Genomic DNA, 26,677 nt, shown 5'->3' on the forward strand with positions numbered 1-26,677 from the left:
CTGATGTTGTTATAGGGAGGTCTTGCAGAATGGGAAGAATGTGAATAGATGGAGAGATGGTTATAAAAGTGTTTCTGATAACGTGAGCTCCATAAGTACAATGTGGGAATGTGGGGATTCAAAAAGTCCTATATCCTGGTGAAACCATGATTGTTCAGTTTGCTTGCAGTTCTGGGATCTGCAAGGAAATGGGCGTAGAGAATGGTGTAAGGTATGGAGTAGGGTCATGTAACTGCAGGTGAGGAATTACAGCTCTGAAGGGATTCCCAGACACCTCCATTGTAGCGCTGAATTTCTGAATTCAGCATTTACCAGTGCTATTCTGTCAATCTCCCTTTCCTTGTGACTTAACATAGAAGGCAAGTCTCAGGACAGCCAAAAGAAGGATGATCCCATTTTATGAATGAGAAAGTAATAACAAAATTCTTGCAAACCCCAAATATAAAAACAAAATGGAAAACAGTATGGAGGTCCTCAAAAAGCTGGAAATGGAATTGCCATATGATCCAGCAATCCCACTCCTGGGTATCTATCCAGACAAAACTCTAATTCAGAAAGATACATGCACCCCACTGTTCATACCAGAACTATTCACAACAGCCAACACATGGAAACAACCTAAGTGTTCACCCACAGAAGAATGGATAAAGAGGATGTGGTACATATATACAATGGAATACTACTCAGCCATAAAAAAAGAATGAAATAATGCCATTTGTAGCCACATGCATGGACCTAGAGATGATCATACTAAGTTAAATAAGCCAAAGACAAATATCATATGATAGATGTCACTTCTATGTGGAATCTAAAATATGACACAAATGAGTTTATCTGTGAAACAGAAACAGACTCACAAACACAGAGAACAGACTTCTTGTTGCCAAGGGGAAGGGGGAGAGGAATGGATTGGGAGTTTGTGATTAGCGGATACAAACTATTATGTATAGGGTGGATTAACAACAAGGTCCTACAGGGAACTCTATTCAGTATCCTGTGATAAACCACAATGGAAAAGAAAATGAAATATATGGATAACTGAATCACTTTGCTATACAGCAGAAATGAACACAACACTTTAAATCAACTATGCTTCAATAAAATAATGTTTAAAATATACAAAGGCAAAGATGCATTCTAGCATCTCAAGCCCAAGTTTTCTAAATTGTGGAAACCCCAGTTCCAAATTCCAAAAAGACAACAGCATGTGTCTTAGGAAAAGGAAGCTCAGAGAGTGGATCAGTCCACAGGCACTGACATGATTCTGTTTCCAGTTCTTATCACAACTGCTGTTTCTCCATTTTGTTCTAGTCATGGGTCACAGCCCAGTGTAGCTACTCCTGTTCTGTGCAAGAGGTTGCAGCTTGTGCAGAGGCATAACCTCTGTAACCTGGGCTTCCCTCTTTGGGCTGTTCTCATTTCCTCCTCTGTTTCTTGCCTTCCTCCTCTTGCTCCTCCTCTTTCTCCTCTTCCTGTTTCCTTCTTCCCTCCCTTTCTTCCTCCTTCCCTTCCCCTTCCCTTCTTCCCTCCCTTCCTCCTTTGACTCTGGTCACCCCTGACTTGCTAGTATTCCGCTTCGTCTCTTACTTTAAGAAGGAATCTCCCAGAGTTTCCCTTTGTGGCTCAGCAGTTAATGAACCCAACTAGGAACCACAAGGTTGTGGGTTCTATCCCTGGCCCTATTCAGTGGGTTAAGGATCCAGCATTGCCATGAGCTGTGATGTAGGTCACAGACGCGGCTTGGATCTGGTGCTGCTGTGGCTGCTGTGTAGACCAGCAGATACAGCTCTGATTGAGCCCCTGGCCTGAGAAATCTCATATGCCACTGGTGCAGCACTAAAAAGGAAAATAAATAAATAAATAAATAAGTGGATCTCCAGGTAGTAGACAACCAACAAAGATCTACTGTAGAGCACAGGGAACTATTTTAGATACCTTGTAATAACCTACAATGGAAAAGTATCTGAAAGATTCTGAAAAATCTAATACCTGAATCACTTTGCTGTACACCTGAAGCTCACTCAATATTGTTGTCAGCTATATGTCAGTATTCAAAAAAAAAAAAAAGAAAGAAAGAAGCTTCTCGGGATCCTCACCATTTATCTCTGAGCGTCTGATCAATAAATTTCCTTGGGTTTGATGGTATGATAAAGATGTTTCAATAGCTTTGTCATACAGAAAAAGGCCAAGCCTTATCCTCCTAAATGCCAGAGTCAGAGATGATTTCAACAATGTGAAATTCAGATCTCTAGAGATGGATGTGATAGGCAAAAGTTGCTTTGGTCACCAAGGCTTAGAAAATCTCTCTCCTCCCTGCCTCACCTGCAGTTCCTCACTTCTTCCCTCAGGGACTGGCTGACATGACACCTGTCTTTTTTTCACCTGTCCCTTTTTCTCCTTTTCTTTTTACGGTTGCACCGGCAGCTTATAGAAGTTCCCGGACTAGGGGTCGAATTGGAGCTGCTGGCCTACACCACAGCCACAGCAACACTGGATCCTTAACCCACTAAGTGAGGCCAGAGATAGAACTCATATCCTCATGGATACTGTATCAGGTTCGTAACCTGCTGAGCAACAATGGGAACTCCTCACCTTTCACTGAGAAGAACAGACATTTTATAAAAGCTGACGAAGAAAAAGAAAAAGAGATAGCCAAGAAATTAAGCAAACAAAATTAGCTGCAAAAATCATCCTGAGAGAGTTCCTGATGTGGCTCAGCAGGTTAAGAACCTGACATAGTGTCTGTGAGGATGTGGGTTCAATCCCTGGCCTCGCTCAGTGGGTTAAAGATCTGGAGTAGCTGCAAGCTGCAGCATAGGTCACACAGATGCAGCTTGGATCCCACATTGCTGTGGCTGTGGCGTAGGCTGGCAGCTGCAGCTCCAATTTGACTCTTAGCCTGGGGAAAAAAATTTTTTTAAATCATCCTGGTACTCTAACTTGGCTTTATTTCCAGATACATGTTTATAGAAAACCCAGAATATCTAAAAACTAATAATTTTCATAATCACTCCAGTTTCCAAATAACATCTGACTACTTCCCCTTGCTTATCAGTGTGGATCCCCCCCTCGTGCCTCACCTAGGATTCTCTGCAATTCTGTGTCACCCCTGCCCCCCCACATAAAAAAGCCACCTCACCCTCAGACACCTTTAAAATCCTGTGCACCTGACTTGAATAGACTGTGGCTTTGGAAAGTCCAATACAGGCAGCATAGAGATTTCTGGGAGGGAAGGAAAGAAGCCTATCCTCCTAGATGGAGCACAGGGAAGAAAGCATTTAGGAAATTCAATCACCATTTCCTGTAATTATCCACAAACACCTGTCCTGGGGACTCTCAGCAGCTCACAAAAAATAGAAGTTGAGAAGCTTGAGTGACGGTGTTCATGGCCAAGCCAAGGCTGAGAATCTTGTTAAAGGTAGTTTATTCTCTGGAGATGGCGTTTCTTTTCTTTTCTTTTTTTAAATTATAGTTTTGGGGGTTTGGTTTTTTTTTTTTTTTTTTTTTTTACAGCTGCACCTGTGGCTAGGGGTTGAATCAGAGCTGTAGCTGCCGTCCTGCACTGCAGCCACAGCAATGGCACAGCTTGGGGCACTCCAGATCCTTAACCCACTGAGTGAGGCCAGGGATTGAACCCACATCCTCATGGATATTAGGTGGTTCTTAACCTGCTGAGCCACCATGGGAACTCCAAAATAAAAGTATAATTGATCTACAATGTTGTGCCAGTTTCTGCCATATAGCATAGTGACCCAGGCATACGTGTGTGTGTGTGTGTGTGTGTTTGTATTCTTTTTCTCATACTATCTTCCATCATGTTCTATGTCTTTTCTTTGTTTTTAAAAATCAAAGCATAGTTGATTTACAAGGTCATGATAGTTTCAGGCATACAGCAAAGTGATTCAGTTGATAGATAGATGGATAGATAAGTATAGATATAGATAGTATTTTCCATTATAGTTTTTACAAGATAATGAATATAGTTCCCTGTGCTATACAGTAAATCCTAGTAAATCCTTGTTGCTTTTCTATTCTACATATAGTAGTGTGTATCTGTTAACCCCAAACTCCTAATTTATCTCTCCCCACCCCCTTTCCCCTTTGGTAACCACATGTTTGTTTTCTATGTCTGTGAGACTATTTTTATTTTGTAAATAAGTTTATTTGTATCATTGTTTTTAGATTCCACATATAAGTGATATCATATGATGTTTGGCTTTCTCTGACTCCACTTAGTATGAGAATCTCTAGGTCCATCCATGTCGCTGCCAATTGCATTATTCTGTTCTTTTTGTGACTGAGTAATATTTCACTGTATGTATGTACCACGTCTTCTTTATCCAGTCCTCTGTAGATGGACATTGGGGATCGTGTCTCTGACAAGCTCTTCACAGGGATGATGAGAACACACATGTGAAATAGTCAGTTACCTGCTGTGCACACCCACCTGAGTCCTCAAAGCTGTTCCCTCTTTCTCTGCAGGGTGGATGGCTCCTCCTATGAAGTCATGCAGATCGATGTAGAAATTGAAGAGCCCAGTGACCCACCAGCCACACAGCTTGTCACCTGGCAGGTTGAATATCCAGGAGGAATCACATCTGACTTGGGCGTATCCAAGATCTACGTGAGCCAAAAGGACCTGATTGGTATCGTCCCACTGGCCATGGTAAGAATGTCCCTGCCCTGGGCTGTTAATACAGACCTTGGGCAAAGGCAAGGCACCACACCATGACCCATGACCCAAACATGGTGGGGAAATGCCAGTGAGCCCAGAACCATGAAGTTCCTGCAAATCGCCAATTCTTAAATTTTAAAAAAAGTTTTTAAAATAATATCTTTAGCATAAAAATATAATTAAATAAAGACATTATTTTCTAAATAGCCTTTATTCTTAAGGTATTGTTTAGAAAATAATCCAAATCCAGGCGTTAGATTTGGGTCTTCTACTATGTGAAAAGTGCCGACAGTTTAATCACAGTGTTTGTATGACACACGGGAGACTATTCAAGGATGTGAAATACATACACTGGCAGAGACCAAAACAAATCAAGTATATGGGTGAAATGTGACTTGACAAACACTTCCCCAGTGAAAAGGCACCAGCCAATGTTTGCCATGCAGGAAAGCCTAGCCAGATTCTGAATTCTTAAAGAGGTACTGATTCAAGAAAAGCCATCAATGTTTTTTTAACGTGAAACATCAGCTTGTTCCTTTTGGAGCTAATTTAAAAAAAAAAAATCAAACCTATTTAGGAAAGAGTTAACTATAATCTATTCATAGGCCATCTATTTATATAACTTGTCATCTAAAAGATTTAGGACGTTAAGTCTGTGCATGTGTTTCCCGGGATTTGTGAAACAGAGATGGGTTTTCATCCTCAAAAGGAGCCGCCTCCTGGTTGCTAAGCAGCAGAATACTTTGCCTGGGAAGACTAATCACCTAGGTTCACTGAAAACACACCAAGGCCCTGTCTAGCTCCGCCTCCCCCCCCCAACCCCTGTGGTCTCTCTACAAAAGAGTAATGCATTTTCTTCATGAGAATTTTCACAATGCAAATGCTTGAGCCTTTGAGTTGGCTGACAGGAATTTGAGATTTCTCCTGTTGCAAAAGTACTTTTTCTGCCCAGAGTGAAGGATGGGTTGACCTATCCGTTGACAGCCTGGTGTCTCCCCTTCACCATCTATTAGGAACTATTGACAAGTGTGATTACGGGGTGGTAAAAGGACATCAGGAATCAATCTTTCAATACAAGGCAACACAGACTGTTGCCTAGTGAACAGAAGTTAGTTATTATGCTGTTCATTAGGAAATGTAAAGGTGCTGGGGTCCTGCAGTTGATCAGGGCTCTTATTAACTCTTTCTTTTATTTAAAAGCATGGAGCCTCCCCTGGTACATTATTTCATGGGTGACAGGAGCACACCTTCGTTTAGGCTATTAGTGTTTCTATTACTGGGGATGGCAGGACCACTTGTCTGTAATAAGTAATTATTTGAATGTGTCCTTTTCAGCACCTTTAGTCTGATGAGCTTTTAGCAAAACACTGGGCGGCTTCTATTGCTTAGCTCAGTGTTGGTCTGTTTGGTTTCTGGCACTCAGGATCTCTCCTGCCTTGTCTGTCCCTGAGCGCCTGTTACCTGTTCCAAACCCCGTCATTCTCTCCTTACATCACCTTTCGGACTATGACACATCATCTTTCTATGATATATGTAGTGTAGAGAGTGCATAATAGGGGAGCTACAAAGAATCTCTGCTAAGACCTAGTAGATGCTCTTATCAGTTAGGAGTTGCATTTGGCTAAAGGCAAAAGTGCCTTCCCCACTCACTCCACCCTCCCGCAGCCATTAGTGACTTTAACACAAGTGTGTTTCTTCTTTCATGTAAAAGAACCCCAAGGTTGGTGGTCTAGGGCTGGTATGGTGCCCCTTGCTGTCTGAGACTCAGCAGCATCGTTATCACCGCTTCAGCAGTCGAGGGCATGGATTCCATCCTCCTGGTTACCTCCTGGTCCAAGGTGGCTGCTGGAATGCCACCCAGCATATCCACATTCTGAAGCCCAGAAAAAGTAGCAGATGCGGAAGATCAAACTGGGTTCATTCCTTTTCCCTTTCAAGAAGTCGTTACAAGAATCCAACATAATATTTCTGGTTCTATCCAATTGACAAGGACTCGGACATGTGGCTATACTTAGTTGGAAGAAAAACTGATAGATCTGGCTTCTTCTTTAGCATGGCGCATTGTTCTGTTACACGGAAGCAGGAGATTAGATATTGCAAGGCAGAGAGCAGTATTTGCACCAATCCTTCTCCATTTTCACTTGAGGAAACACATCCCAGCTCAGAGAGGTCCCTGATCGCGGCCCTTGGGTGTTTTCCATTCTATATTAGTCTTTATGAACCTCCTAGGAGGCAAAAATCATATACCTATATCTTAGTTTCCCCTATTAACTTCACCATGCCTCAGTTTCCTCATCTATAAAGGGTGTAATACTTATAAGGTTGATGTAAGGATACAATGAGAATTCAAGAGGGCTTGTAAGAGTGCCCAGTACAGTCAAATATAAGAGCTTCTATTACGATTACTTAATTACTGAATGCAAAGGATAAACAATACCTGGCAATTATGCTGTAAATTCTTTCATGAAAGAGAATCATCCAGGCCCCCATTTTTCCGAGATAAGAAGAGTGCTAGGCACTGCATCGGTACTCACCGGTTTTTTGTTGTTGTCATTGTTGTTCGTTTTTTAAATTTATTTTTTTTCCACTGTACAGCATGGGGACCAAGTTACACACACATGTATATGTGCTTTTTCCTCCCATTGTTGTGTTGTAATGTGAGTATCTAAACATAGTTCTCAATGCTACACAGCAGGATCTCATTGAAAATCCATTCCAAGAGCAATAGTTTGCATCCTTTAACCCCAAGCTCCCAATCCCTCCCTCTCCCCCCAGGCAGCCACAAGTCTATTCTCCAAGTCCATGATTTTCTTTTCTGTGGAAAGGTTCATTTGCGCTGTATATTAGATTCCAGTTATAAGTGATATCATATGGTATTTATCTTTCTCTTTCTGGCTTATTTTACTCAGTATGAGAGTCTCTAGTTCCATCCATGTTGCTGCAAATGGCATTATTTTGTTCTTTTTTAAGGATAAATAGTATTCCATTGTGTATATATACCACATCTTCCTAATCCAATTGACTGTCGATGGACATGTAGGTTGTTTCCATGTCCTGGCTATTGTGAATAGTGCTGCAATGAACATGCGGGTGCATGTGTCTCTTTTAAGGAAGGTTTTGTCTGGATATATGCCCAAGAGTGGGACTGCTGGGTCATATGGTAGTTCTATGTATAGATTTCTAAGGTACCTCCATACTGTTCTCCATAGTGGCTGTACCAGCTTACATTCCCACCAACAGTGCAGGAGGGTTCCCTTTTCTCCACACCCCCTCCAGCACTTGTTATTTGTGGACTTATTAATGATGGCCATTCTGACTGGTATGAGGTGGTTATCTCATGGTAGTTTTGATTTGCATTTCTCTAATAATCAGAGATGTTGAGCATTTTTTCATGTGCTTGTTGGCCATCTGTATATCTTCCTTAGAGAATGGTGTATTCAGATCTTTTGCACATTTTTCCATTGGGTGGTTGGCTTTTTTGCTGTCGCATTGTATAAGTTGCTTGTATATCCTAAAGATTAAGCCCTTGTCCATTGCATCATTTGAAACTATTTTCTCCCATTGTGTAGGTTGTCTCTTGTTTTTAAATACAATTTTAAAGTTTGCTTTCCATTTACAGTTACTACAAAATAGTCCCCGTGTTGTATACTACATCCTTGAGCTTATCTTACACCCAATACTTTGTTCCTCCCGCTCCCACCCCTATATTGCCCATCCCCTACCTCTCCCCACAGGTAAGTTGTGGGGGGGGGGGTCTGAGAGTCTGCTTCTTTTTTTATTATATTCATTTGTTAACTGTATTTTATAGAACCCATGTTGCTGCAAATGGTGTTCATTCTCTTTTATGGCTGAGTAATACTCCATTGTATATATGCACCACATCCTCTTTATCCATTCCTCTGTTGATGGACACTTAGGTTGCTTCCATGTCTTGGCTATTGTGAATAGTGCTGCTCTGAACATAAGGGGATGCTCGCTGATCCTTGAACCTAAATGAATGAATTGCATTAAAACACATTTGGTCCAATGAGTTTTTACTAATCCTCTCTGGAACTAAGAGTAAAGTCTTTAGAGTCCTGACCTCTGGTCTTTTGTATCTGGAATGCTCTGGGTCCCTTTTCCAGAGAAAGTCATTTTATTTCACCTTTGACTTGATGGGTAAAAGAATTTTTGTCATTTTTAAGGGAGTTCCCTTCTTGAAATAGACCTTTTGCCATTTCATTTCTGTTTTGGTTTTGTTCCCTATACAGTCATTGAGAGATGTTCTAAGAGCTCTGATATCAAGGCATCTGTGTATCTACTCATTTATGTTACACATTCTTTTTTTTTTTTCTTTTTAAGGCTGCACCTGTGGCATATGAAAATTCCCAAGCTAGGGGTTGAATCAGAGCTGCAGCTACAGGCCTACACCGCAGCTACAGCCACCCCAGATCCTTCACCCACTGACTGAGGCCAGGGATCAAACCCACATCCTCACAGACATGATGTCGGGTTCTTTTTTTTGGCCTATGGAGTTCCCAGGCCAGGGATCAGAACCGAGCCAAGCTGAGAACTAAGCTACAGCTGTAGCAACACTGGATCCTTAACCCACTGTGCTAGGCCAGGGATTGGATCCATGTCCCACCGCTCCCAAGGTGCTGCCAGTCATGTTGCACCACAGCGGGATCTCCTAGATCAGGTTCTTAACCTTCTGAGCCACAACGGGAATTCCTTATGTTACACATTCTTGCAATGTTAATGAGGCAGTAGGAAGGCCAGGTCGCATGGACCATGATGAGGCCATGAGGAGAGAATACTCAAGCTGTGATCAGGGTCGCTTGGGAGCTTGTAACCTGGTGTGGAGGAGTTGGATCTTTATGTGTGATGGGGAGCCTCTGGAAGGCTTTCAGCATGGTCCCCACTGCACTGATGTCTCCTTTTAGAAGAGCACTCAGGTTGACTGCTGAGAGTGGATTTGGGAGGGTGAGGGGGCATCGGGGAAGGTGAGGGATTATGCTCACGCTGCTGTAAATAACCCTGACCTAAGAAGCTTGGCATCTGCTTATCTCCTCTCTAAATGTGAGTAGCCTTATTGGGTGGCTCTGGGGGTAAGACATCCTTTTGTCTTGTTGCCAAGAGACCCTAAAGATCCTAAGCTCATCCTCATGGCCCCGAATTAATAATAACCATAAATATTGTGGCAGCCAACAGCAGTAGGACAAGGGTATGGTGGGAAGGTGTGCTCATCTCCATGCAGGGCATGGCCTTTCTCTGAATCCCATCAGCCCAGGAACTCAGCAGAGTGACCATGTCTAGTCTAGCTGCAAGGGAAGCTGGGATAGCAAGCTTTATCCCAGGAGGCCATGTGTTCTGCTATAGACATGTTGTGGTGGAAGAAGGAAGGAGTGAACACGTGTGGGGGACCACCAAGGCTAACCTGGACCAGCCCAGGGGACCACCATAATCCCAGTCGAGAAATGGAGAGATAGGTCATCTTAAGATACGTCATAGCAGATAGGTGATAGGGTTTCTCAGTGCATTAGATACAGGTGTCATCATAGTGGGTAGGTGATAGGACTTTTCAACACATTAGATATAGGTGTGAAGCAAAGATGGGAGAAAAAAGATGAGTCCTAGTTTTGGACCCAACCCCCAAATGCCCATATGTCTTCCTGACACCCCCACACAAACTTTACATGTTTAAGATTCCCTGCAATAGGAGTTCCCGTCGTGGCGCAGTGGTTAACGAATCCGACTAGGAACCATGAGGTTGCGGGTTCGATCCCTGCCCTTGCTCAGTGGGTTAACGATCCGGCGTTGCCGTGAGCTGTGGTGTAGGTTGCAGATGCGGCTCGGATCCCGCGTTGCTGTGGCTCTGGCGTAGGCCGGTGGCTACAGCTCCGATTCAACCCCTAGCCTGGGAACCTCCATATGCCGCGGGAGCGGCCCAAGAAATAGCAACAACAACAACAACAAAAAGACAAAAGACAAAAAGACAAAAAAAAAAAAAAAAAAAAAAAAAGATTCCCTGCAATAAAAGAGCCCAGGGTTGACATGGTTGCCCCTCCCCTCCAACCTTTGCACACATCTCTGATGAACTCCCCAAGAGAAATCTTTAGAGATAAATGTGAATCAAAGGCTGTGAATCAAAGCACTTGTAACACTGTCACATTTTTTTGATAACAGTCACCAAACTGCCTTCCGGAAAGTTGAACCAATTTACTCTTCTACCCGCTGTGTATAATGATACCCATTTCCCTGCAACTTCACCAACCCAGAATATTAACATGAAAAGAAGAGACAGTTTAAGCCAAAATGTTATCTGGGTTGCTTTGATTTGCCCTTTTTTGTTTACATTGTTCTAAATGGCCTTCTTAAACATTTGTTCTTAGCCCGTTTTTTTGTTTTGTTTTGTTTTGTTTTTTCGTTTTTTTCCTATTGGAAGGGCAACTTCTTACTTTGTCTTAAAATATTTTTTATTATGGGTAAAAAAACCCTGTGACATCAAATGTGCTGTCTTGATCACTTTTACCTGTACAGTGTATTAGAGTTAAATATATTGACATTGTTGTGCAACAGGGCTCCAGCTGTTTTTATCTGGCAACCCTGAAACTATACCCACTGAACAGTGTTGCCCTCTCCCCCTCCTCCCAGCCCTTGGAAACCACCTTCTGCTTTCTATTTTCATGTGTTAATTGACACTAGCATTTTGACTGACATACAGCTGGTACATTCTCCCCAACTTAACATCTGCCCTTGGATGTCACTGATCGTATATTTTAGCCATGCCGAAGTTTGGGGATATTTGTTTAATTTTAATGTAGTCAGATCTATTGGTCCTTTCCATAATGGAAGCCCTTCCTCTCCCCCTAATTATTAGTATTATTATTTTGTCTTTTGTCTCTTTTTTAGAGGCACTCGCGGCATATGGAGGTTCCCAGGCTAGGGGTCTAATCACAGCTGTTGCTGCTGGTCTATGCCACAGCCACAGCAACACCAGATCCAAGCCGAGTCTGCGACCTCCACCACAGCTCACGGCAACACCAGATCCTTAACCCACTGAGCAAGGCCAGGGATCAAGCCCGCAACCTCATGGTTCCTAGTCAGATTCACTTCCGCTGCACAACTACAGGAATTCCTATTGATTGATTGATTGATTGATTGATTGATTTACTTATTTTTTGCTTTTTAGGGCTGTACTCATGCCATATGGACATTCCCAGGCTAGAGGTGGAACTGGAGCTGCAGTTGACACCACAGCTCACAACAACACTGGATCCTTAACTCACTGAGCAAGGCCAGGGATCAAACCCACATCCTCATGGATACTAATAGGATTTGATTCCACTGCATCACAACAGGAATTCCCTCTCCCCCTAATTATAACCAAGAGGGAAAAAACATGTTTGTTCTATGTGTTCTTCTAAAATGAAATATGAGAATATGCACACATGGCACATTTGAATAGGTAGGCCTATAATCTTCAGAAAATAATGCTAAAAGTAAATGTAGCTGTGATTCCTTATACTCTTATTAAGGATTTGAGATCAACTTGGAGGGACACACCTGGCCCCTCCATTCTTTGTGGGATGTAGAATTCCACCCCCAGGAAAGCTTTGAAATGACATGCGGTTAAACACTTCCATTCAAAGCTAGTTTTCCAAAAGACATTGATTGTTCCTCAATATTTTGCATATTTTTTCCTGACATCTCTCTCTCTCTTTTTTAATCTGTTCATGTATCTCTATGATTTTTATTACATTATTCTTTTTTTTCTGTTTGGAAAATGATACCTTAGTATCTCATAGGTAAATCAATTTTTTTTCATCCTTCGGGAGAAAATTCTGAGGCAAAGGTTATTAAATAAGCATTACCATTAATCTAATCAGTGCATATCTGTAACTGCATGCCAGTGTCAGATTCTGGGAGCCGTGTTTGCATTTCCTAGAAGAGTCAGAACACCTCCTTCTGGGGTGGGGGAGCCCCCAGTTTCTCAAGGCTCTTCATCATTCTTCTCTCCTTCCTGCCTCCTGAATTTTGGTGTAAACAGTGCTTTAAGTTTCCTCCAGGATTCAGAGATGATGATACTGATGTTCATCAGTTTGAGTGCCGTAGTGGCTTTAAAACATATGAAAGTGTGCTCTTTATCTTAAAATAAAACAAACGTGTTTTCATTTGTTTCATTCGTTTCTGGTACCCATGGCCATTGGGTACCAGAACAGTGGCTACTGTTCTAAGGGTGAGATGGACTGGACTGACCCAGCTCTGCTATGGACTATAAGGATACGCTCTCCTCTGGTATTGGATTTCTGAGCAGTTCCTCATTTTGCTGTGTCTCTCATCCTAAAGTGACTTGGTGATGGTGACATGTCATGGTATTGACATAAGGTCACATAAGAGTGCAGAAGTGGGAGTTCTAATTGTGGCTCAGTGGGTTAAGAACCCAACTAGTGTCCATGAGGATGTGGGTTCTGTCCCTGGCCTTGCAAGCTGTGCTGTAGGTTGCAGATGTGGCTCTGATCCCATGTGGCTGTGGCGTAGCCCGGTGGCTGAGGCTCCGATTTGACCCCTAGCCTGGGAACTTCCATATGCCATGGGTGTGGCCCTAAAAAAGGGCAAAAAATAAAAATAAAAAAGAACAGTATAGAAGTGTCTGCCAGACCCAGTCCAGCAGATGCTTGAGAAAGCACTCACACTGTATTTAATCAAAATCAAAGAGTTTGATGTGCCATGTGCTCTTTGTCAAGTGCCATTTGATATATTTCAAGCCTCTCTTCACCCGACACTGACGGGAGCACAGATCCTGCTGAGAATTCTCTGTAGAGCCCATCTCTTGTGCCACCTCCTCCAGGGAGTCCTCCTGGATCTTCACAGCCAAATGCAATTCTCCTTCACCCTTCTGTTCTGTCTTCCCAGTGATTTCCTTGCCCGCAGTCAAGTTGAGAGATTCAGACCATTTTGAGTTATTTTTTGCTGGTTGAGATCAACACCACTGGAAGCCAAAATGGGCCAGAGCTGTACCCAAGATGCATAGGAAGATCTCAGCTCAGGATGTCTCTTTATGGACTTTCCAGGTCCTTCCTTCTGTCATCTTATTATTTGAACCCTATTCTTGTTGTTTGATTCGGATCTTTCTGATCTCCAAGATCTACTCCTCGACTCCGTGGCACCACTGCTGACTTACCATTTATGTCCAACTCAAAAGCCTTCTTGTCATGATCTTGAGTTAAGGGCTCCTCTAACACAGACAATGGCAGGTCTGAGCCCAACAGTTTAGAATTCGCCAGATCCTTCCCTTACTTGACCAAATCCTAAGTTCTTTCTTCTCTAATTCTTGGGATGTCATGAAAGCAATCATCAAATAACCTCTTCCCTCCTTGTCTCATTTGCATCTTCTTAAATCTTACAGATCCGGACATGTTCCCCTAAGTCTAGTATTCGGTAGATGTTCCATTTCTGTAAACATCAGAGACAAAACTCATCCATAACCATGTAATTTACTATTGTGAAACTTCTGATGAAATAAATGCCTCTTAAATACACTTTCCTCGATGGAACACATTTTCTCTTCTTAAATGAAGTGAAGGTTCCTGTTCATCCACCGCTCCTTCCCCAAATATTTAGAACCTTTGGGTCTTAATCTCCTGGCACACTCATCTTGCCTTGCTTATCAGCTCCCAACACTGTGATTGTCATCAAACCATGTCCCCTTCATCTTTGTACAGCCAGCAGAAGGCATGGTGACACCCACAGGAGAAGCCCAGAGAACAGTATTATCACCCACTGGAATGCATACAGTTGTGTCTATGAAGCTAGGTCACCCAGGCTGCTTCATGCCCCATCCATTGTGTCATTAGCACAGGTCATGTTCCATGACGGTCCCCTTCCAAGATCAGAACTTGAGAAAAGACCCGCAAATTGTGGAAGGAAGTCATCTTTCCTGGCTCCCAGAATGAAATTTCTTGTGGTTTTTGACATAAAAGCAAACTCTTGGCTCTTTTTTTTTTTCTTCATTTTTTCAAGTTTTATTGAAGTATGGTTGATTTATCAGGTTGTGATCATTTCTGCTGGAAGACTCTGGACTCTTTTTTATTTGACTTTCTTCGATATCCTTTCCCCGTGTCAGGCTGTTAATTAATATGCCAGCTACCCTCTGTTGTTTTGCACTCAGACTTTTTGAAAATGCAGTCACATTGGATAACACACTACTGCTTTCATTTTTATACTTTCTCAACCAAGTGCAAATTAAGATGCTCCAACAGCCCTTGAGAAAAATCTCTGCTCCAAGACGCAGTCTTGCCTTATGCATCTGCCGAGTGGCCGCGCCCCCCCTAAAGAGCATCTGTAGCAAAGACACCATACTGACTTTAGTACGTACCAGGTATGGCTCTAGGTCCCTCCTTATAGATACTATCCCATTCCATTTTAACAGAGACCCGCGGACATTGCTATGATTCTTATCCCCATTTCACAGGTGGGTTGAAATCACACTGTCTTTAAAGAATGGCCCCAAGTGATTCAGCTGAGAAGCTGAGCTGGAATCAGCTTCAAGATAGATGGGCTCCAGAGTCCATGCTTGCAATCAGTCCACTGTACCAACCCTCCTAAGTGAAAACAGAATTAAGGCTGTTGATCACCTAGAGAGGCAAAAAGATCTTTGGGAAATGCAAATGCCAGAAAGCACGCTCGTGAAAATCTGAAATTGAGAAGTCTTTCTGAAATAGGAAAAGTCATCCGAAAATGAATTATTTATTACGTACAAAGCCACTGCCTTTTCTTTTTCAGCCCACTCGGCTGTCTTTGATGTTCCCTAATGAGCTGTTCTCTCCAGAGGTGATTTATAATGAGACAGCAGCGCTGCTCCTCAGTGCTTTTAAAGGTACACGACACTTAAACAGGTCAGGAGACTTATTGCTATTGTGGTTCATTGTGTGGTTATTACCAGTGATGGTACAACAAGTCGCTCTCGGTGAAACAAGTTCTCGTGATGTAACTCATTCTGTAGACACTACAATGAGGCAGCCCTTTTACGAGACATTTTTCTGAGTTCCCCTTACGTGCTTTTGTGTAGAGGTGCTAACAGAGCTCACATCCCACTCAAAGGAGGTGGCTGGTAAATAAGTAATAAATAAATAAATAATTGAGCATGATGAATTTGAAGTTGGTCTATGTTTGGAAGGAAATAGGATGTTGAGAAGAAGGACCAGCTGGGTGAACTCTTTGAGACTGGGTTGTCTCTGCTGAGGTGACATTTGTGCTGAGCCAAATGTCAAGAAGGATCCCATGTGGAGAGATCTGAGATGCGCTGGCTTTCCGGACAAAGGGAAGGTGGATGCCAGAGCCTAAAGCAGGGCCAGCTCGGTGTGCTTTAGAAGGGAGAAGGTCCAGTGATGCTGGGGAAATAGTGAGATGGGAGGATGAGGTAAGAGCAGGCAGGCACTGAATGAGGTAGACCCTTGCCTGCCATATTATGTGCAGTAAGATTTCTAAATCTCCTTTGATTCAGGATTTACTTTGAAATACCGCTCTGAACCCCAAGGAAGGAATCCATTTTGGAGGGGAACAGATTTTGGGGAGGGGCTAACAATGGAAATGGAAAGATCACATTGGGGGCTACTTTAATGGTCTGGGGGAAAGGGATGAGAACTTGGACTAGGATGATGGCAATGTAGAAGACAAATGGAAGGTCTCAGGATGTCCTTTCTAAGTAGAGCCACCAGAACCTGCTTATAGATAGGACAAGGAATGTGTTTTCCTTCTGTTTTTATGGCCTCACCTGCAGCATATGGAATCCCAGGCTAGGGGTTGAATTGGAGCTTCAGCTGAAGCCTACGCCACAGCCATGGCAACACCAGTTCTGAGCTACCTCTGCGACTTATGCTGTAGCTTAAGGCAACACCAGATCCTTAACCCACTGAGTGAGGCCAGGGATTGAACCCGCATCTTCATGAACACTGTGTTGGGCTCTTAACCTGCTGAGCCACAACGGGAACTCCTGGGAGAGATAGCTTAACACAGCTCCTACTCTGGATACACAGAGAATGAAGGTCATTCAGCACATGGCTAAAAATGTAGTGAAAGTAAATGAAAACCTAACCAAATTCATGGCCATCAAGAAAAAGTAGGCAAGCAGCCAACTCCTGAAGATCAGCATGATTCCTCAACAGAACTCAAAAGCCACCCAGCCACCCAAGAGCTTGCCTCGCCGCTGGTAGGATGGTCCTAGGCTGACATGGACCTTGGGGAAGAGTGCTTTGTCTGTGCCCTTTGCCTTGCTCATTTGGAACTTTTGACTTTGTATCTAGTCCTCTGGTCTGTTTCATGAAACCTTTTATCAGACCCATTATCTGATTAGACAGTACCATCCAACAGAATTTTCTGAGATGACATAAATATTCTGTAATCAGAAATATCCAATATGGCAGCCATGGCCACATGTGGTTATTGAGTTCTGGAAAGGTGACTAGTATCCCCAAGGAACTGAATTTTTTATGTAGTCTAATTAATTTAACTTTAACTAGCAATATGAGCTACTGGCTCTCAAATGAGACAGTAAGGTGTTGAAGTTTGGGCTTGGGAATCTGAGGGTGGCCGTCATGCTACTTTCTGAGTTGGTGGTCTGCACATTCTCCACATGCTTCATAGACCCACCCTCCAGTCTTCTGCACCCTGAGCTGTGCCCCTTGAGTTTTTCCTGAATGGATTGCCTCAAACAGACTGCCTTGTTCCCTGGATTCTGGTTGGGCCCAGACATTGGAAGGCATTGGGAGATTGGCCATGGGTTGAAGAGAAAGGTTGGTGGAGTCGATTTGTTTTTTTTGTTTGTTTGTTTGTTTTTATTGAAATATAATGTATTTATAATGTTGTATTAGTTTCACATGTATAGCACAGTGATTCAGTTATATTCATTTTCAGATTCTTTTTTCCCTTGTAGGTTATTACGAATGTAGGTCCTTGTTTGTTATCTATTTTATATATAGTAGTGTACATGTGTTAATTTAAAACTCTTAATTTATCCTTCACTCCTTCTTTCCCCTTTGGTAACCATAAGTTTGTTTTCTATGTCTATGGATCTATTTCTGTTTTGTAAATAAGTCCACTTGTATCTTTTTTTAAGAGTCCACATATGAGCAATATATGATATTTGTCTTTGTCTCGCTTACTTCACTTAGTAAGATAATCTCTAGGTCCACCCATGTTGCTGCAAATGGCATTGTTTTATTCTTCTTTATGGCTGAATAATATTCCATATCCAACCACTATGGAGAATAGGATAGAGGTTCCTTTAAAAATTAAAAAATAGAACTACCATATGATCCTCAGTCCCACTCCGAGGCATATATCCAGAGAAAACTAGAATCTGAAGGTACCTGCACCCTAATGTTCATAGCAGCCCTATTTACTAGCCAAGACATGGAAGAAGCAACCTAAGTGTCCATCGATAGGCGAATGGATAAAGGTTGGGTTTTGATCCCCCTCCTTCCCTCCCTCATGGGCCACAGTCTGTCTGTCTGTCTGTCTGTCTGTCTGTCTGTCTGTCTTTCTTTCTTTCTTTCTTTCTTTCTTCCTTCCTTCCTTCCTTTCTTTCTTTCTTTCTTTCTTCCTTCCTTCCTTCCTTCCTTCCTTTCTTCCTTTCTCTTTTTCCTTCTTTCCTTCCTTCCTCCCTCCCTCCCTTCTTCCTTCCTTCCTTCCTTCCTTTCTTTCCCTCTTTCTTTCTTTGTTTTCAGGGCTGAACTTGCAGCAAATGGAAGCTCCCAGGCTAGGGGCCAAATTGGGGCTTCAGCTGCCAGCCTACACCACAACCACAGCAACACCAGATTCAAGCCGCTTCTGTGACCTATGCTTCAGCTTGGGCAATGCCAGATCCTTAACCTACTGAGTGAGACCAGGGATTGAACCCACACTCTCGTGGATACTAGTTGGATTCTTGACCCACTGAGCCACAATGGGGACTCCATGCCACAGTTTCTAAATGGCCATGTTACTCTATCAGTAACATCAGTTCCTGTCATTCTGGTCAAAGAACAGCCGTAATACCAGTTGTGGAGTTTGTGTTACAAATAACAAGCATTCATGTCCATCTACGCTGATGGTTATCTCATTCACATCCTCCTACAATTAGGCGAAAGTATCTGAATGCACTATTATGTTTTGTTGTATAGTTCCTGCGCCCAAATGCATGCATTGAAATACCTATTATTTCATTATAAATGATTTGCTTCTATTGCTCCTTTTATAATTCAAAAGCCACCTAAGACATAATACTGATTTTCTTTAAGCATGTGTGTTGGTAGATTATATTCATTATGGTTTTTATTTCAGGGTAATAAAGTCAGCCCTACTTAATTTGTTATATAAAAGGAGCAATATCTCAAATGGGGCTGAAAACAGTGGCAGCAGCAACTCTTTTCTGTGGGGGCATGGATAGTAAATATTTGCAGGTTTGCAGGTCTTGCAGTCCCCATCACAACCACCTAGGCCCACTTTTGTGGCTCAAAAGCAGCCAGAACAAGTAAGCAAAAGGGCGTGGCTGGGTTCCAGTAGAACTATTTCTGGGCATTGAAATTTGAATTTTATATAATATACATGTGTCACCCAAAAAAGCGTGCTTCTTTTGATTTTTGTCCAAATGTAAAAGCTATTTTTTTCTCCCAAACATAAAAACTATTCTTAGCAGCAGGCTATACAAAAATGACAGCCCGTAATTTGCCCATCCCTGGCCTAAAGTGGACCTAACCTTTTCTCGTCTTTGTCTCAGTTTCTCCTTTCAGGGGGCTGAGCACATCCTTCCTGTGTGGTCCAATCATGATATAAAGCTGGATCACCTTGAACGAAGGCTTCTCTAACAAGAAAAACAAACTTAAAAACGACCATGATGGAATTCCTGTTGTAGCTCAGTGGTAACAATACTGACTGTATCCATGAGAACTCTGGTTCAATCCCTGGGCTACCTCAGTGGGTTAAGGATCCAGCATTGTCGTGAGCTGTGGTGTAGGTCACAGATACGGCTCGGATCGGGCATTGCTGAGGCTGTAGGGTAGGCCAGCAGCTGCAGCTCGAATCTGACACCTGGCCTGGAAACCTCCATATGCTGCATGTGTGGCCCTTAAAAAAAAAAAGTAAAATGATCACTAGAAGAGTGTATTTTCCACAGCAAACAGGGAAACCTTTCCCACTGTACTCCACTCCAGGGAGGTCCGCGTTAGCCAGCACAGGTAGTCTGAGGCTTGATTATGCTCTCAGCATCTCAGTATGGACAGCTCAGCCCTGTACTTGTTAAATTTCCCTCTTGAACAAACTCTTCTGATGGTTTGACATTTACAGTCAAATAAATGCCTTCCCTCTTTTCAGAGTCCTGGGAGATCCCCCACACTCAAGATATTTATTCTTTTTAGGGCCACACCCACGGTGTATGGAGGTTTCCCAGGCTAGGGGTAGAATCCGAGCTACAGCTCCTGGCCTTGCCACAGCCACAGCAACGCCAGATCCTTAACCTGTTGAGCGAGACCAGGGATCGAACCTGCATCCTCATGAATACTGGGTCTGGTTCGTAACCTGCTGTGGTGTAGGTTGCAGATGCAGCTCAGATCTTGCATTGCTATGGCTGTGGTGTAGGCAGCAGCTACAGCTCTGATTCGACTCCTAGCCTGGGAACCTCCATATGCCGTGGGAGTGGCCCTAGAAATGGCAAAAAGACAGAAAAAAAAAGAAGAAAAAAAAAAAAAGAAGAGTATGCTTGCCTCTATATCCCAGATCCGATGAGCTTAGGCCACCTTCCCTTGCCTCTTGAATCATTTTCTAAAGGCTGGCTCTCTCCAAGACCTCTGAATCTTGGCAGCATTTGCCAGAAGGTGAAAACACCTCGCAGAAAAGCAGGCTCGCCTGAGTGATCCATAGGCATTTCAGGCATTTACACCAACTGCCAAGCCCACCGTGCTTTCTCATATTTGTGCAATGTGTGCTCTTTCTCACAAGAGAGACCACCCAAACCCAACTCAAAATTTTGGAAAACTCTCAGGACCCAAGTGGTTTAAGATACCATACAGCTCCACCTGGCTTATACGTTAGGGTCACAGCTTGGTGGTCTATAGCCTGTGGTCAAGATCATGGTCCATAAATCCCAACTTCATCGGAAAGGCTTTTCCCAACCAATCATCCTATCAGAAGAGATGGCTCCTTCATTCTCATCTCCTTATCTTCATTTTTCATTCTCCGTGGTACTTTGGATACCTAACATTTCACAGAGGGACATTGTTCAGCCTACAAACACCAAAATAGGGGCATTGCCAGTGAGGTTCATGCTGTATTTCTATCACTTAGACCAGTGTCCGACCCACAGGAGAAGCTCCATAAACATAATGCTGGTGTAGAAAGCATCAGATGGAGCGGAATTAATATCCCAGGCTTGAGCGTTTATAACTGTGTGGACCTTATGCCATTTAAAATACCTCTTTGCACCACATTCTTCTTACTTGTAAAATGGGGATAAATAATGGAATTTTACCTCATGGGGCAACCTAAAATTTAATGAGTCAAAGTAAAACATGTGGCACAGTGTCTGCACTTAGTGGCTGCACCATAACATTCTTGTTGCTGTTAGTAGCAACAACAATGAGAAAAAAAGGTACATTTGGGGATATGAGCATAAAATATTGAAGCAGTTGCTGTTTTTTGCCATATTCTTCCTGTACAAGTTTTCCAAGAAGTGGAATGGAGTTCCCATTGTGCCTCAGTGGGTTAAGAACCGGACATAGTGTCCTTGAGGTTGTGGATTTGATCCCCGGCCTTGCTCAGTAGGTTAAGGATCTGGCATTGCCACAAATTGCAGTGTAGGTTGCAGATGCAACTCAGATCCTGCGTTGCCGTGACTGTGGCATAGGCCAGCTGCTGCAGCTCCCAAGAACTTCCATATGCCATAGGTGCAGCTGTTAAAAATTTTTTTCTTTCCAAGAAATTAAGGAAAAATAACTTTGAATGTTCTGTAAGCATTAGATGACTCAAAAAACTTATAACATTTTAAATAGTAGGTTATATAGTTATGTGTATATATGTATCACTGAATCACTTTGCTACAGACCCGAAACAAACACAACCTTGTAAATCAACTATATGTCAATGAAAAAAATAAGAAAACATAGAAGTAATGAATAATGGCTAAGTTCTATACAGGAAGCCTTAGCTGACCTGTTAGGCAGGTGCAGAATGAAAGCGGTGAATCTTTTAGGACATTTTCAAATTCAATCCAAACTGATGTATGCAGAAATCAGAATGTATTGGCCCACTGTGTAAAATGGGATTCATTTGACTATGTTAAAGAGACCTCAAAACATAACCACTTTAACAGCAATGGAAGTTTATCACTTTTGCATAGGAGAGAAGTCTGGAGGTAGGCACTCCGAGACAAACATGGTGGCTTCGCCATCTATCAGGGACCCAGGATCCACCAGTTGTGTCTTTCTTCCTTGAGACTCCATTCTCAAATCACCTCCTGATCCAGAATGGTTAGTGAAGCTCCATCCATCAAGTATGAGTGATAGACTTAAAGAGGAAGTAGGAAAGGAACCAAATATTCGCCTGATAGGAGCCTGGCTTCCTGGGAGCCTCCCCCTACACTTCTGCCTACATCTTATTGGTCAGGACATAATCGCGTGATCGTACCTCAAAGTGCTGGGAAACAAAGTCTTTGGGCTGAGTGCAGAGGCTGCTAAAGAGGGCTGCGTCATAGTACAACTCTAGGAGTGTGCAGTACAGCCAGTCTGCATGTGAATAAAATTGAGACTCTACCACTATGGGAAAGAGTATGGAGGTTCCTCAGAAAGCTAAGGTTAGAGCTACCATATGATCCAGCAGTCCCACTCCTGGGCATATATCCGGACAAAACTACATTTCCAAAAGACACATGTGCCCCTGTGTTCATAGCACTGTTCACAATAGCCAAGACACAGAGACAACCTAAATGCCCATCAACAAAGGAATGGATAAAGAAAGCATGGTACATATACCCAATGGAATACTATTCAGATACAAGAAATAATGAAATAATGCCATGTGCAGCAACACGGATACAATTGGAGATTCTCATACTAAGTGAAGTAAGTCAGAAAGAGAAAGACAAATATCATATGATATCACTTATATGTGGAATCTAAAATATGACACAAATGAACTTGCCTATGAAACAGAAACAGACTCATGGGCAAGGAGAACCGACTTGTGGTTGCCAAGGGAAGGGGGTTGGGGGAGGGGTGGAGTGGGAGATTGGAGTTAGTAGGTATAAGCTTTTATACACAGAGGGGATAAACAACAAAGTCCTACTGTATAGCAAGAGAACTACAGTCAATGTGCTATGATAAACCATAATGGGAAAGAATATTTTTTAAAAAGAATGTGTGTATATATATGTGTGTGTGTATGACATATATATGTATATATATATATATATCACTTTGCTGTACAGCAGAAACTAACACAATATTGTAGATCAACTATTCTTCAAATAAAAATAATAAAAATAAATAAATAAAATTGAGCCTCTAGTACTAAGGAAATGGGTAGACCAGATGTTCTGAGTAATCAGCCATGTCCTCCAGACACAGACAGCCTCAAGATCCAAAGGCTGGTTTCAAACCAGTTTTACTCCAGATATTACTCAAGATCTGCTTCCCTGAAACTCCTTCATATTCTCAACCAAGAACCTGCTTCACCCTCAGGCAGATTCCCCTCTCAGTAGCAAAATGTTGACGACTATGCAGGCCCCACATCCTCATTTTTCCCAATCCAAGGGAAAAGAAATAATTCTGCAAAGAAATATCTGTAGCTGTTAAGGGGAGAAGAAAGAAATGAATGCTGCAAAGGGTGCTAGTGAATTCCACTGTGTTTTTTGGGTTTTTTTGTTTGTTTGTTTGTTTTTTGGTCTTTTTGCTATTTCTTTGGGCCATTCCCGCGGCATATGGAGGTTCCCAGGCTAGGGGTCGAATCGGAGCTGTAGCCACTGGCCTACACCAGAGCCACAGCAACGCGGGATCCGAGCCGCGTCTGCAACCTACACCACAGTTCACGGCAATGCCGGATCGTTAACCCACTGAGCAAGGGCAGGGACCGAACCCTCAACCTCATGGTTCCTAGTCGGATTCGTTAACCACTGCGCCACGACGGGAACTCCCCACTGTGCTTTTATTTTGCCCAGTAAAGGGGAACGCTCATGGATTTCTCCGGTATGCTCTGCAAAGAAGCGTGCAAACTCATAGACAAGATTGAGAATGCAGATGTCTGACTACTGAACTCCTGCACAACCTGGTGACTTGCACCATACACAAGTATTGTCAAGACATGAATGAAGCATGTATTGTCTTTTTAATAAGAACTCAAGACTTTATTTATTTATTTTTTTTAATTTTTATTTAATTTTATTTTTTTGTCTTTTCTAGGGCTGCTCCCACGGCATATGGAGGTTCCCAGACTAGGGGCCTGATTGGAGCTGCAGCCTCCAGCCTACGCCAGAGCCACAGCAACGCGGAACCCTAGCCATGTCTGCGACCTATACCACAGCTCATGGCAACACCAGATCCTTAACCCACTGAGCAAGGCCAGGGATCGAACCTGCAACCTCATGGTTCCTAGTCAGATTCATTAACCACTGCACCACGACAAGAACTCCAGAACTCAAGACTTTAAAATGCAGATGTTGTGTAATAGAGTAGCAGATGAAGAACAGCCCCAAATAAGTCAATCTCCAGGGAACCTTAGTTTCTTTCTCTGAGACGATGTTTATCTTAGATAAGAAGCTGATCAGCATTCACCAGTGTTGGTTGTAAAGCATATGGAGGAGTTTCCATCGTGGCGCAGTGGCAACGAATCTGACAATGAGGATTGTGGGTTCAATCCCTGGCCTCGCTCAGTGGGTTAAGGTTATGGCATTGCCGTGAGCTGTGGTGTGGGTCGCAGACTCGGCTCAGATCCTGCATTGCTGTGACGTAGGCCAGCAGCTGTAGCTCTGATTAGACCCCTAGCCTGGGAACCTCCATATGCTGCGGGTGCAACCCTAAAAAGCAAAATCAAGCTATCGATTAAAAATATAAATTTAAAAAAATTAAGTATATGGAGAAGTAGAGAACTCCCATTTCAAATAAATCGCGAATAATTCTGCAAAGAAATATCTGTAGCTGTTAAGGGGAGAAGAAAGAAATGAATGCTGCAAAGGGTACTAGTGAATTCCACTGTGTTTTTTGTTTTTTTTTTTTTTTGTCTTTTTGCTATTTCTTTGTTTGCTATTTCTTTTGTTATTTCTTTATTTAATATAAACATGTTGGTAACTACGTACTGGTCATAATGAGACAAAATTTTTATTAAAATTTGTGAGGAGTTCCCTGGTGGTCTAGCAGTTAAGGACATGGTGTTGTCACTACTGTGGTGTGGGTTCATTCCCTGGCCCAGGAACTTCTGCATGCCTCAGGCATGGCCCCCCAAAAAAATTTTTTTCAAAGAGGACATTAAAATTTATTGTCACAAAATGAGACTTAACTATTTTCCCAGTGTTCTTTAACTCAGAAAGTATCAACAAAGAACATTATTTTCTTGACAGCTGCTAAGAACACTGGAAATTTCAATAGCTGTTGAAATTTGAGTTGGTGTAAAGTTGAAGAAAACTCCATTTTAAATAACAGTTCCACAAGCTCTTTATTCATCTTTGTGTGACGGGTGGTAAATGCAGAATGAGACATTTACAATATGGGCAAGTTGGAAAAGAAAAAAACCTATGGTTTGGTATTAAAAAAAAAAAAAAACACTTCAGTTGATATAAACCAGTCTTTTTCAGTTGTGGGGCTAAGTTATCCATTACATTGAGCCTAAGCAAACATGATTGATTTATCCTTCAACTCAGTTTCTCTTTTGCTTCATAGAGGAGATTATGAATGCAAATGATGAAGACATTGCTTCCCTGCTCTTCCTTTAGTAAAAAAGACTATCTTTTTTTTTTTCTTTTTTTTTTTCTTTTTTAGGGCCACACCTGTGGCATGTGGAAATTCCTAAGCTAGATGTCGACTCAGAGCTGCAGCTGCCGGCCTACACCCACAGCCACAGTAACATGGGATCAGAGCCACATCTGAGACCTACACCACAGCTCACAGCAACGCCAGATCCTTAACCCACTGAGCGAGGCCAGGGATCAAACCCGCATCCTCACGGATACTAGTTGGATTTGTTTCTGCTCCTCCACAATGGGAACTCCCCAAAGCGACTGTATTTTCCTCTCTTTCTCTTCTTTCTCCCCTCTCTCCCCTATGCCTTCCTATCCTCCTGTATTAGTCTGGGTTCTCCAGAGAAATAGAACAATTTAATAGAAATGTATATTATAATACATATATACATATTTGGAGAGATAGAAATATCTCATTATATATGTTATTACTCTCCTTTTCTCAGCTTACATTATATTATATTAATATTATATGCTGGAGTTCCCTGGTGACTCAGCAGGTTAAGGATCCATCATTGTCACTGCTGCAGCTCAGGTTGCTGCTATGGCACAGGTTCAATCCCTGGCATGAGAACTTCTGCAGGTGGAGCCAAAAATATTGTATGCTAAGAAAAGGAAGAAATGTGCCCCTCTTCCCCCACCTCCCTGCATAAGCTGGGACATCTCAGCTCATCCTGCTCTCAGACTGGGACTTAAAGCACCAGCTTTCAGACTCAGACAGGACTTAACGCCACCAGATTTCCTGGGCCTGCAGCTTGTGAAGAGCGGATGGTGGGATCCCTAAGGATTTTATTATGGCATTTATCAGGAGCCAGCGGTCCACCTCTGCTGCCGCTTGGTCTTGCCTCCATGCTCCCTTTATGGTTATCATCTACCACTGGGGCAAAGGGACTCTTGTCTACATTCAACCAGAGAAAGAATGGCTCTCTTCCAGCTCTTCAATGGAAATCCATCCTCTTAATCAGTCCTTGCCAGACCAGGTCATCCCTTGCCACAAATCCATTACCAGAAACTCTGAAAAGCCTAAGGCAGCCTTCCTAACCTCA

At 42.6% G+C, this 26,677-nt stretch overlaps 1 protein-coding gene across 3 annotated transcripts in view; it reads left to right on the plus strand.

The window, feature by feature from the left end:
* Window positions 1-26,677, plus strand: part of TMEM132D (transmembrane protein 132D) — a 771,513-nt gene that overhangs the window by 541,500 nt on the left and 203,336 nt on the right. For all 3 annotated transcript variants that reach the window (XM_021072330.2, XM_084994331.1, XM_084994330.1), the window contains exon 4: window positions 4,483-4,666. In XM_021072330.2, coding sequence (XP_020927989.1) covers window positions 4,483-4,666 — 184 coding nt within the window. The remainder of the gene's footprint in view (window positions 1-4,482; window positions 4,667-26,677) is intronic.

This window comes from Sus scrofa, chromosome 14 (assembly GCF_054392235.1).
Source record: "Sus scrofa isolate SSC_HxYL_T2T_F1_AM1 chromosome 14, Sscrofa_HxYL_maternal_Yorkshire_Landrace_v2.0, whole genome shotgun sequence".
NCBI lineage: Eukaryota > Metazoa > Chordata > Mammalia > Artiodactyla > Suidae > Sus > Sus scrofa.